The sequence below is a fragment of the Chiroxiphia lanceolata genome, chromosome 7, assembly GCF_009829145.1.
Source record: "Chiroxiphia lanceolata isolate bChiLan1 chromosome 7, bChiLan1.pri, whole genome shotgun sequence".
Classification (NCBI taxonomy): Eukaryota; Metazoa; Chordata; class Aves; order Passeriformes; family Pipridae; genus Chiroxiphia; species Chiroxiphia lanceolata.
The window spans coordinates 531,058-544,533 of record NC_045643.1 but is presented as its reverse complement, the minus strand read 5'-3'; the positions used below and the strand labels follow the sequence as shown (position 1 = coordinate 544,533).

The following is a 13,476-nucleotide window of genomic DNA, read 5'->3' as shown; positions in this document are numbered from 1 at the left end:
GTGTATGTTCACTGTTAAGTTAAATGTCTTTAAACAATCTTATTTCACTTGTGAGCTGAAACCTTCTCACTTGCATGGTCACCTGAGGGCACCATGCCTTGGCCTGTTCACCTGCATGTCTCTTAGCAGGCTGCTGATGCTCCCCCTCTGAAAGCAGAACGAGGCATTCGGTGCTGTTGGCTCAATGGAGAGTGTAAAGAACTGGAAATCTCAAATTACTGGGTTTGGGTACTGGTCAAGATGTGAGAATTCCTAACAAGGCCTGTCCTGGCAACATGAGCATGCATGCATGGAAATCCCAGGGGGTATACCACACTAAATCACGTGCCTGGACATAAGTGTTACACATCTAAAATGCACAGGTTCGGAAATCTGGGCCTGCCGTGTTTTCTGGGGATCAAACCCAATGTGCACTGATAGTAGTTGAGCTTGTAGTATCAGACCCCAGTGAGGAAGGGATGCTGTTGTGAGTGTGGGGAAAAATTTGGTGCCTCCCAGACCCCCCTTCCCTGCAGAGTGAGGACATTCATCATTTTAGAAGCTGATACCACTTTTAAGGCTTTGGTTATTGTCACTAAGTTTCTCTGCTGTGTATTTCCCACCAAGGAAGGTAAGAATGTTTCTCCTTTTCTTTTTTTCTCTTTTCCCCTCTGTGCTGCTGTTCTCACAGTCTGCCCTCTCTGGTTTCCTCCTGCAGTTTGCCATGTGGGTGGATGCTGTTATCTTTGTCTTCAGCCTGGAGGATGAAGTCAGCTTCCAGACCGTGTACCACTACTACAGCCGGATGGCCAACTATCGCAACACTAGTGAGATCCCCATGGTCCTGGTGGGAACACAGGGTAAGGGCAGGCTTCATTCCCAGGCCTGGTTTTCTGACCACAGGGACTGTCCCAGGCTGGCAAAGCCACGTCCTGTCATTTCCCCTTTGCAGCAGGGCCGGGGCACTGTGAGGACTGGTTTGAGGTGGGAGACAGAAGTCCTGGCTGCACTCTGGGAGAGGGGGTGTGGGGCTTCAGCAGGGATGAGAGAGGGGGGATTTAGGTCAGATACTGGAAGGAATTCTTCCCTGGGAGGGTAGGGAGGCCCTGGCACAGGTTGCCCAGAGAAGCTGGGGCTGCCCCATCCCTGGAAGTGTCCAAGGCCAGGTTGGACAGGGCTTGGAGCAACCTGGGCTAGTGGAAGGTGTCCCTGCCCATGGCAGGGGGTGGAATAGGATGAACTTTGAGATCCCTTCCAACCCAAGTTATTCCAGGATGTTATGACTTAGAAGGAGATTTTAAATAGTATTTTCAGTCCTTGCTGGTCCCAGTGGTTTTCTTGCTCGGCAGGGACGTGCTCACGTTGAATTTGGGCAGGTGCATCAGTTGTGTAACTAAGGTCAGAAGTCCAGTTTCCATGTGCTTGGCAGTCTAGAAGTGTTCAACACCTTGGCATTGCTAAGAGGCAAACGGATCAGGGGTGGAAAACCTGCAGCAGCACGTTGGGAAGCAGAACTGAACCATGTCCCCATGCAGTGCCTCCAGGAGGCCTCTGTGTATCAAACAGAACTGCAGTTTTTTGCCACCTGAGACAGGCTCCCCCCTCAGTTTTTCCACAATTCCTTCTGAAGCAGCAGCTAACCACAGCTGTCCTACAGGGAAATGTGGCAAGGGAATGGTACTTACAATCTTTCAGTGTCTTTGGCATTTGAGTTGTCTTTTGGGCATTCCCTGCCTTGCTTTGCCAGTGCATCCCTTACTATTTCACCAGTTTCCCGTGCCGTGGTTGGTTTGCTGCGTGGAGTAGACGCACGAGAGTTGGGGCTGCTCTGCTCCTGGCCATGGAGATCACAGAGCTGTGGAATCATTAGGGTTGGAAAAGCCCACTAAGATCGAGTCCAGCCATTAACCCAGCACTGCCAAGGCCACCAGTAACCTGTGTCCCCAAGTGCCACATCCACATGTTTTCTGAACACCTTCAGGGACGGTGACTCCACCACCTCCCTGGGCAGCCTGTGCCAGGGATTGACAACCCTTTTGGTGAAGAGATTTTTCCTAATATCCAACCTGAACCTCCCCTGGCACAGCTTGAGGCAGTTTCCTCTCATCCTGTGGGTTGGGAGCAGAACCTGAGCCCCACCTGGCTCCACCCAGCTCCCTCAGCCGCTCCTCACTCCTTTTGAGTTCCTTCCCTCTGGAAGATCTCTTTCCAAGTCTGTCACCAGGTTACTGTGCGGTGTTAGAGGGAGAACACAAGTGTCAGGAGTTGTTCTGGGAGGTTCAATTTTGGCCATCTTCCTCTTTGGTCTGTGCCAGTTGGTTTGGTTGTGTGGAAGCTTTTTGCTGCTTTCTCAGCCTGCTTTTTGTCAGCCCTGTGGTCAGGGAGCACTTTGCCTCGCTCTGCCTCCCGCGGAGCGGTGACAGCCTGGAAGGAGCAATCACAACCCAGCTGCAGGGTGGAAACAGATGATGAGAAGTGAAAGGGGAAGTAGGGAGACAAAAAGCCTTAGGACAGCAGAACCCACACCGAAAAGCAGAAAGGAGCTGCTTTGAAGGGCCGCGCTGTCGGCGTGGAGCTGGAGCTGGAAAGGCGAAGGGGAAACGTTTCTCTGAGCTGTTTTCCTTTGTGCCCTGCTGACTCCTTGGGGTATGGTTTCCCATCTCCTTCCCGTTATTACCAGGAAGGAATTAGTTTTTTTTCAAAGTTCACTTTCTGTTGCAGCACTGATACAAAGGGGATTTTTAAAAATACTGCTAATTCTGAGAGCAAGCACCAGGACAAAAATACAGCTTTTTGGCTGTACTTGACAGTCAAACAGTGCAGTGCAATGCAACATATGAAATACATAAATATACCTGTTAAAAATACATTTGAAATATACTTATTTGATGTTACAGAATGGTTTGGGTTGGAGGGGATCTTAAAGATAATCTCATCCCAACCCCCTGCCATGGGCAGGGACACCTTCCACTATCCCAGATTGCTCCAAGCCCCCTCCAGCCTGGACTCCTTGGTTTTGACTGGTATTCTTGAAATGAGACACGAGATGAAATCTCTTCCAAATCTCTTGCCTGATGCTTTCAGATGTTCTCCCCTGACTTCTGAAGCCAGCTCAGTGCCGCAGCCTGACCAGAACAACAAGGCAAACTTTTCCAAGCCCTGGTGTTCCTTATCAATTCCTTTCTGATTAAATGTTTTCAGCGCCCTCTGCTGAAAAAAAAAGTGTCTGTTACTTTTTCCAAGTAACTGCTTTATTTGTGTTCCGTGGATCTGATGAGAAGGTAATGATACCATCAGCTGAGGGACGGTCCTGTCATGCCCAGGGCCGAGCTGCAAATCCAGCCTTGCAATAGGCACTGACTTCATGCTTAGGAGCAGGGGTTTAGGACAGCTTTTTGGGCAGCTGTAAATGCTGAAATTGGTGCCTGTCATAGAATCCCAGAATAGTTTGGGTTGGCAAGACCTTAGAGCCCATCTTATTCCACTCCCTGCCATGGGCAGGGACACCTTCCACTAGCCCAGGTTGGTCCAAACCCTGTCCATCCTGGCCTTGGACACTTCCAGGGATGGGACAACTTCAATAGCTATATCTGTTTCTATTTTAATTGTAATACATCAGCACAGTTTTAATTGCCTCTCCTGAAAATGTTCTGTTTTTTAAAAGCACATCATGTTTTGTGCTTCACATAGTAGTTACTTGTTAGGAACTGATACTTACAGGAGGCCTGACAATCATTTGACATGTTTGTAGTAATCACCCACTTGTTTTGCTAAGTATGTTTTACATCAGATCTCATGTTATTTCCTGTTACTGTATATATTTTTGCAACTGCTGACCTAAATATATGTATTTAAGGTAAACAAAAAGCATTGGAGGTTTTTCCCCTGGTTTTTGGAATCGGCGTGCTGGTGATTTTAGTAAGGAGGTGTAACATTAGTGATGTGAACCCCTGGCATCTCTAAAAATTCTGAAATTCTCATGGTTTGTACTTAAATTGGTTGTTTGGGGTGCTGGTCATTATAAGAGGAAACAGCCTCATGCTGTGCCAGGGGAGGTTTAGATTGGACATTAGGGGAAATTTCTTCATGGAAGGGGTTGTAAAGCATTGGAAGGGGCTGCCAAGAGCAGTGGAGTCACTGTCCCTGGAAGTGTTCCAAAAACGTGGGGGTGTGGCACTTGGGGGCCATGGTTTAGTGGTGAACATGGTGGTGGTGCTGGGCTGATGGTTGGACTTGATGAACTTAAAGGTCTTTTCCAACCTTAACGATTCTATGACTTTGACTGACAAGATGATGTTTTCAGATGATATTTAATCCCTCTTTTTCCCTGCTGTTGCTGCAGATGCCATAAGCTCCACTAACCCCCGGGTCATCGATGATGCCAGAGCCAGGAAGTTGTCAAATGACCTCAAGAGATGCACCTACTATGAGACCTGTGCCACGTACGGGCTCAACGTGGAGAGAGTCTTCCATGACGGTACACGAGACCTTTTTCACCCAGTATATCACTCAGTCTTTAAATAACCACCTGTGTCTGATAGCTCACGTATTGGCCTGTTTGCCAAGCCTTCATTAATGTTTAAATGCTTATTTTTAGGGACTTTGTTACATTATCTGGAGTGGAAGGCTCCTCGTGCTGAGCACAGCACACTGACGCTGATGTTTTCCCTACCAGCACCCTTAGTCTTAAGCATCTATTTTTAACTTTTATTTAATTTTCAGTTTTCTTTGGCACTTGCTTTATTTTAGCAGAGTTTTCTTTGATTTGATTTAGTGCTTGTGGAGAAGCTCTTTGTGCAGAGTAGTTGAAAATTAAATTGTATGTTTGAATAATACCATGGTATTCATGGAGTGTTAGAAGTTGAGAGGTGGATAGTTGGCTTTGAACTGACGAGAAGGTAGATTGGAAATTGGGAAGAAATCCTTCCCTGGGAGGGTGGGGAGGCCCTGGCACAGGTTGCCCAGAGAAGCTGTGGCTGCCCCTGGATCCCTGGAAGTGTCCAAGGCCAGGTTGGACGGGGCTTGGAGCAACCTGGACTAGTGGAATGTGGTGGAATGAGATGAGCTTTAAGGTCCCTTCCAACCCAAACTATGCTGTGATTCCATGAGAGCCTCGTGCAGGGGCTTTGGTGATCCTTGTGGGCCCCTCCCAACTCGGGGTGTTGTGTGATTCCCTGATCCTCAGGTTGGAGCGTGGCTGCATGAGATGGGCTCTGTGCCCCCTCTAGTGGAATTTCCACCAGGAGGCTTTGCCGGCTGAACGTGTCAGCCCCTCATCTCAGCAGTTTGTCTGTGCCTGAAAACCTTCTTAATTAAGTGTAAATGTTTCTCAGAGCTCCTTAGTTCTATGGGTTGGTTTGGTGTCAGTTGTTCATTGCAGATTCCTGCACTGTCTGGGGTTGTGTGAGGCAGTTTCCCCTCAGCACCCAGCAGAGCTGTGTACAAAGGCCTCTCAAATAGAAAGGCAAACATTTCATATTTTACATGGAATAAAAAGGCAAAACATCCTACTGTCTGCATGGGGGGAAATAGCAAATCATTGTAATTTTTGCATGGGGAAAAAACAAACAAACAAAACATCCTGATTTTACATGGAAAATTCTGATGTGCACTGCAGTAGTTTAATTCCAAATAAGATGTTTTTACTTGTCCTTTTGATCAGATTTCAAGCAGATTTGAAGCTTCATCTTTGTGCTTTGCTCCCTGTTTTCTCTTGAACTAGTTGCAAAAATTACTGTTTTCGCTGCCTAGATTTTCTGTATTGATTAGGAGTTTCCAACAGCCATTAGGGGTTTTTGTTGTTAGCACATTTATTTTGGAGCACTAGCTATAGTTAGATTTTTAATTACATATTCCAAGTCGTGGTGTTTGTGGCTCTTTCTGCTGTCTGCTCCTCTTTTTTTTTTTTTTTTTTTTCTTTATCAGGGACCTTTTGAGAGAAGTCTCTTGGCACAAAGCTAGTGGGATAAACTTGTAAGCTTCCAGGGGGCTTATTTGTCTCTCTGCTAAATTTAGTAGTAAGTAGAAAGAATTGACAGAGCTCATGTGTTTAAGAAATATCAAGGTTTTGTTTTACCTACATGGCAGGCAATCAACTCTTTAATATTGGCCAACTAATAGGATTAGAAATGCTTCTGTGTAAATGGGTTACACTTGCCAGACATGTCTGGGACCGGATCCAATTCCTGAGAATTTTTGCTGGTTATTTCAGCAGCAAACAAAGCAACTTCTTAACCCCATTAAATGAGGGGGTGTGAATGAGCAGTGCAAGCTGCTAATAGGGAGCACTGATTAAATGACACTTGGTTTGTGGAACTTCAGAGTTGAGCAGCCTGGGCTAGTGGAAGGTGTCCCTGCCCATGGCGGGGGGTGGAATGGGATGAACTTTGAGGTCCTTTCAAACCATTCTGTGATGTGACCTGAAAAAAACCCTTCTTGATGTAAATATTGTCAATGAACTAGGAAAAGAAGGGACAATGAGAGGAGGGGTAGTCCAAGTAGGAGTCTTCACATAGTGTGTTCTTAAGCAATTCCTATTATTTTGAGGAAACTGTAAGTCGGGGCCAGAGCCTTCCTGAATTATCTGAGGTTTTCAGCAAGCTTGGGAGGGGTACAGGCAATTATTGCATTTCATTAATAGCTGAATGGATAAGACAGCTGGAGGTTTTTTATTGTGTAATTCAGGAAAAAGAGATGTTGACAACTTAGTAGCTGTTTGCAAGACATGGAGCTATTACACCTATTAAGATGTCTTCTGTGTATTGAAATTATGTTTAGACTTTTCTCCCAGCTGGATAGGATTTAGGTATAGGATTTAATCAGTGTTTATTGTACTCCAGGGTAGGTGATGCTTGGTGATTATATCCTCCAGGTGTTTCTTTGGTGGGTCTGTGAGGGTATTTCAGTATGTTGCCTGAGGTCCCTCAGCTTTTGGTGGCTTGTAGCTTTGTGGAACACTTCAATTCCTTTGAATTTTTAGAATAAGGATGCAATAGGCAGGCTGGGTTTGGTTTAGTCACATTACCTTTAGTGCTCTTATTTTGCACTCAGTGACTCCCATTTGATGTTTTTAAATGAAGTTGAACTCTGTGCAGTGTTTTCCATCACCTCTGATTTACGACAGAATTTATGTTCTGAGTGCACACTGTTCTTCCTCCCCATTCTGTTTTTCAGGAACCCTGAGTTGGTAAATCTGAAACTGGCTGTGAACTGCCATTGTCCAAACCCTGTTACCAACCCAGAGGCTTTTCTTTAGCACACAGTTAGTGGACTGTGACACCAGTTCCTAGTTTAGGCTGTTTTACAAGCTTTTTCTAAAATGTAGGTTCTTTTCCTGTTTGTGCTGTTCCTTGCTGTGATGCAGACCTACCTTTCAGAGGATGGAATTGGAAATGGCATTGAAGGGCCTTTTACTCCTTTGTTGCACACACGTTAGAAATTAAAACACTAATTTTTCCCCTGCAAGCAGCCACTGAACTGTTCGTGGTCGTCTGTTATGATTCTTGTCTTTATAACTCACTTCCTGTTTTCCCCACAGCTGAGTGGTAAAATAATTTAACTTGAATGATTATTGTTAGCATGAAAACGCTACTTTATTCTTGAGTTAAATCCAAATAAATCGTTCCCAACGCTCCATTACAGCTGATAAGCTCAGTATTGATTGTAGCAGAGACAGAATCATAGAATCACTGGGATTGGAAAAGACCTCCAAGATCGTAGAGTCCAATGAATGCTGCTGAAGTGAAACAGGATTTTGACCATTTTAGAGGGTGTTTCTTAGCCTTCAGCCTTGTCCCACTTGGGTCTAATATCAGATACTGTTGGAATTTGCAGCTGCATGAGCAGGTCCTGAATTTCAGGCTGAAATGAAAAAGAAAACTTCCAGGTTCCGGGGGATTAGTGTGGTAACATGCCCAGGCATGGAAGAAAATAAATTCTTATTTAGTTTGTGGTGTTTGGAGTTGTTGAATGGGGAAAATGTGTTTAAAAAAGAAGATAAATGCCAATAAGATCAGTTTTTCTTCAGATTTCCCAATTAAGAATTAGTGGATTTTTTCCCCCTGCTTATCAGAACGGATTTTATCAATGCCATTGGAAATGATTATTTTAATATTTCTTGTCAGCACAGTATTGTAATGACTGTGTACTGCCCCAGGATGCCTTTTTAATGATTTTAGCCTTCTTGAATTAGCTTGATGTACCATTAATGCATGAGAATTGCTTTTATTTCTGTTCATCATGTATCCATAATTACTCATCCCTCCCTGCTTCACGTTCAGATTTTCTCTGACCCATTTAACTGTGTGCTCTGTGATTCTCTGACTTCACAGAGAAGCAGACCTTCAAATATTTAGAGGATAAAATATTACCATCAGCATGGCTTGGCATTGTGGGGTGTGAAACAAAAGGGTTTGGGTCTAACTTTGATTCAGAGTTGAGTCCAGCCAAGGAAGTTTTATGGCTGGTTGTAACACACAGATTTTGAAATTAAACTGCCCAAAATAGCAATAAAATAGTGACTATTGAGGCAGGAGTTGCAGGTGTGTGATGGCAGCTGCCTCACAATGCCGTTAGCTCTGGTGCTGGGCTACTCTCATTATTTTTGGATGCTTTACTTACAAATTAACTAAGTTTTTTAAGGAATGTTCTACTCCGTGTAAAAATTTACTGGAAATATTCTATTTTCAGTGCAAATAACATTTATAATGTGGTGGACAAAGGTGTCTGAAAGGGGAACCTTGAGGTACCGATTCTCCATTAGGGATGGGAGCTGACAAATGGATCCTGGTACAGCCGGAGCACAGGGAAGGGCTGTCACTTGCCATCAGCATCATCGAGTCAGCCTTTATAGATGTGTTTTCATTAGGAAATGTTAATCAGCCTAATGGGAAGCACATAAAGTCTCGGTCCATCCTGACAGCTGTTTTGGGAAGAGGCAACGTTCACTCGGGCCCTGGATGTGGCCGGGGGGGATTGTCCGCTTGGCAGGCAGGAGGCTGTGGCTGGGGGGACCCCAGTGAGGGGCAGAGCTGGGGAGAACCTCCTTTGGTTCCAGGAATTCCTCGGATTTGGGTTTGGTGCAGCATCTGGAGTGATGTGCTGGGGCTCAGGGCTGGGCTGGAGCAGCTGCTGACACAGGGACAGCCTCCGTGCGGCAAAACCACCGGGAAAACACCAGCTGGGGTGCTTGAGTCCGAATAGCTGTGTTTTACTCTTCTGTGGTTTGTTTATTGTTTGTTTGGGGGTTTTTTTTAGTAAGAAAAAGACTGGGGGGATGTAGTTTTCCCCCGGGTGTTGAGGCTTAGCCGGGAGCCACAAGCGCTGGGGCCGCGTTCGGTTCGAGGCCCCGCTGGTTTTAATCCCCGGTTCAATTCGAGGCCCCGCCGGCGCCTCCAGGAGCGTTGGAATTTAACGTTAATTCCAATTCACGTTGGGATTTGGATCCCGGGAGCGGCCGCCAGGGAGCGCCGGAGCCCCGGCGTGACCGACCCGGAGCATTCCAACACTTCCCTGGTGAAATATATGCTGGAACAATCCCGATGGGAATATGGAAACGCACCGGCCCGACCCGCCTTGTTCTGTGCCGTCTGCTGCTGTGTGGGTGCTTTGTCCTGAGCCTACTCCAGCGGGAAACTTTTGCACATACACTTACTTTGCCCTGCTTGCAACTCTTTGTGCCATTAATAAATGAGATGATTTAGTTTGGAAACAAGAATTTCGCTCCAGCGGCTTTTTCAGCAGTTTTTGTTCACCCGGACTTACCTCCCCAGCCGTGCTGGTTCCAGTTCCCCTCTCGGCTCCGTACCCGTAAATGACACGTTCACCAGCTCTGGTGTCATCAGTCAGGCTTCACATGGTCACAGGAAGGCTTTGTGTTAATTAGCAGGTGAAATTATTCGATATCTGAAATTTATGTAATGCAGAAGGGCATGAAAGGGGCTTTAAAAACTGAGCAATGCCTGGAGAAGCAGGAGCACGAAGAAGCCTTCATTCATCCTTGGCCTGCAAAATGAGTCCAAATCCTTGGATTTGTGTTTTCTGATTGACTAACTGAATGTCACACTTTGTACATCAGCATTTAAGATGTTTTTCTGCTGTCCCTGGGGACTTACAAGGTCTCAGTGTGTTTTCTCTCGTGCTTGGCAGCTGTTTGATGTTAAAGCTGTGGTTTTGGTGGGACTCGCATAGACTTCACCTTTTTGCCGATTTTTGTGAAAATTGTAGCAACTTAATAGGCTTTGGGGTCTTTTTAGCCTTGTGCTGCTCCATCAGGTTTCTCCAACCCTGCAACCAGATTCAGAAGCATGTGGAAGAAAGAAAAGAAAGAGATCTTCCAATGACTTGTCTCCGTCCGTTTTTCCTTATTCTTGGAATTAATGGTGGGATGAGGAGCTATAGTCCAATGTGTGGCATTTAAGAAGGGCTGTAATTAGCACAGAGGAGTTAAATGATGTAATACTAATAAAAGTTCCAGAGAGGTTTAGTTTTTAGCTGTGGTAAGTGTGTCATTGACTAGGTGACTTGTAGGAAACAGTAACCTCTGCAGAACTTTTCATGTGACTTTTAAATTTTATAGGGGTAATTTTATGGCACTTCCTTTAAGTCTTAATATTAAGTGTATGCAGTAAGGCACATTATTGAAACCTGGAGCAGAGTGGGTGACAGCTGTTAAATTTTTTGAAGAGTACAATAATTGCAAGACCAAATTCACCGTACAGATTCTTTACTAAAAGGAAACAAGAACACTGATACATCTCATCTAAATGTGAAAGAGTTAAGGTTTCCTGTACTGATGATTCAGAGTTGGTCCAGTTTGTATTCTTTATTACAAACTATAATTGAAACTCCAGGGCAGGAAACACAAAGTTTGTTTGGGGGTCGGTTGTTGGGGTTTTTTTGGTAATAGACCTGAGAGGCAGAATCAGTCTATTTGTTAGGCTCATCTATGTTGTGTTTGAGAGCTAAAACATTAAAAGCACATTCATGGGGTGCCTGGCAAGCAAGTAGGAATTGTTTTCCATTAACAACAGAAACAGAAGTGAAAAATTCTGGAAGGAGGAGAAAGTCTGAAAATTCCTTGTTGTTTCAGATCTCTGCCTTTTCTCCAGCTGGTGTGAACTTGGAGATTTTGTTTCTGATGTGTTCTGCCTCACCTACTTATGCACTCAGCACTGTGATTAAAATGTGAATCTGGTTATTGTCCCACCATATGAATTTGTCCTTCACCATGTGATAAATGCCTGTTGATCATGTATGTGTCAGTCAGGTCTGTGTTGCTCCTGTAGATGAAATTTTAGTTCTGTGTGCTGGTGTGGACCACTCTTGGATTGTCTTGCATGTGCAGAGCCTTATTCTCAGCAGGGAAAACAGAAGAAGCAGAATAGAAATAAGTCATGAATAAGTGTTGTCACGCTGCAGTTCCTGGAGGAGCTGGTGACAGAAGCTGAAAAGAGCAGTGACAATTTCTGCAGCTCTTTTGGAGCCAAGTGACCTGAACAGCAAACTGATGGCCCAGCGAGTGACACGGGAACAGCACTGCTGCCAGCAGGGCTGGGGCGTGGCCAAGTGGGAGGATTTAAAAATAAATAAAATGAAATACTACTTGGTGGGGGTAGCTCTTAGCTCGAGGATTCTTTTAGCAACTGCAAAAGCAGGGCTAATAATACCAGCTGTGATAGAACTGAGAGTTAGGTAAGGGCCAGAAAGGGCTTCAGCAGAGCAGGAGCTCTTCAAAGTGCCAGCTTATGTTTGCTTTATTACAGCAACAGCCTTTTCCTTCTTTGCATCTGTTTTGTCCCTAAGCAGTCTGTCTGACCCGTGGCTCATGTGCTGCTTTTTGGGGGGTGTTCTACCTTGCCAGCAGGTCTCTGTCGCTCTTCTGGTTTGATCACTTAATCTGACTTCTTTTTTTTTTCCTTAATTTTTTAACTGACAAGTCTTAGAGCATGTTCACACCTCATCTGCTGCCTTACACTGTGTTCTGTGCAGCTTCCCCAGCGAGGTCTCACATGCAGAGGGCAGCGTGAAATGTCTAAAGTTCTTTAATGTCTAAAGTTCTTTAATTATCCTCAATACATGTTCGCCCTGGTGATTGGCTTTAACTGTCCTTTGTGGATTTCTCTTTAAATTTGTTAGCAGAAAATGACTGTGCTGGTTTAATATTGGTGAATGAAAGCTTAAGGGCTAACACGGAGGGTGTTTTGTCCGAAGACAGACGGGGGAAAATGCCGTTTCTGTAACTTGAGTCTGTTCTGGGTGTGTTTAGGAACATTTATTGAGGAGAAGATCGGGCTTTTCCCCCCTTACAATAAAGAAATGCTTTTGTCTGAGCTATCAAACACTTAAAACTGGTGTAACAAACATAATCCTTTTGTAACCTTCTCTGTTGTGTAAGAAACCCATTTCCAACATCAAAGTTGATTATTAGCATAGCTGGCTCTTCAGAAGCCGTTTCCAAATGCATTGCAAATCGCTCCCTTCGAGCTAATCCATATGCAAATGGCACTGGGCCCTTTGCCTGGCCGGGATTAGTGTTGTGTATCCACGGGTAAAAGCCTCCTGGATGGATGGGGGCAGTGTCTGGAGTAAGGCAGGAGTGAGTGTTGGCTTGTGTCTTTGGAACTCCTACACCAGAGAACTTCCAGCGCTGCCACCCTTTGTAATACATGGGGTTTTTTTCTTCCTCATTCTCTGTAAAGTAGAGATTCTTTAATTATATATCATTGACGTTTCAAGTGGAGGTTTGATCTGATGTGGTTGTTGCCAGTGGTAAGTCCCTGGTGTTGCAGAAGGCAACTCGTGCTCACTAAAGCTGGAACTTTTGCCTTTTCCCTCCTAGAAGGAAGCATTTCATCAATCCTGTCACGTGATTTTCGTCAAAAGTCAATGCAAAGTGATTTTTTTTTCCGTAAACTACTCGTTTTATTCCAGTTTTTAGAGCGGGTGGGATTGGCCTTGTTGTTGGCCAGTCTTAAACAGTGAGTCCCTTAATGAGCAGCTTCACTTGGTGCCAGTCATTAAGGCTGGGCAACCCCACCAGTTTGGGGTATTTTGAGGTGCTGATTAAGGGATATAAACTGTATCTGGATGCAGTTTTGGGCTGGGATAGCTGTTGGCATTGGGCATCCCAAATCTTTTGCTGGGGATGAAAATATTCCTTGAACATATGGAAGCTTGTTGTCCTGTTTTTATATGGTAGCTTTAATGCTGCCTGGTGCTTTGGGACAGCACAGTCTTTAAAGCAGGTGGTTGTTCCCAGCTCTTTCCTTTCTTAGTTGCTGGAGTTGTGTGGGTGCACGTGCCCAAAGCAGCAAGGCTGGGATCTGTTGTGGCATTGGGTCAGTATTTTGTGGAAAAGGGGGAATGCAGCATAATGTGTATTGTACAATTCAAGAGATGAGTCTGCTTTTGAATAGCCTCTCTTTATTCTGGTTATTTCATTAGTATTGTCCTTCCAGAGGTACCAGTCTCCCTGTGATCCACATGGACTTGTTTTAG

At 45.0% G+C, this 13,476-nt stretch overlaps 1 protein-coding gene across 1 annotated transcript in view; it reads left to right on the top strand.

The window, feature by feature from the left end:
* AGAP1 (ArfGAP with GTPase domain, ankyrin repeat and PH domain 1) overlaps window positions 1-13,476 on the top strand; it is a 310,001-nt gene that overhangs the window by 119,517 nt on the left and 177,008 nt on the right. Inside the window, 2 exon segments of the mRNA XM_032693386.1 lie at window positions 698-839; window positions 4,322-4,456. Of these exon segments, the coding sequence (XP_032549277.1) occupies window positions 698-839; window positions 4,322-4,456 (277 nt within the window).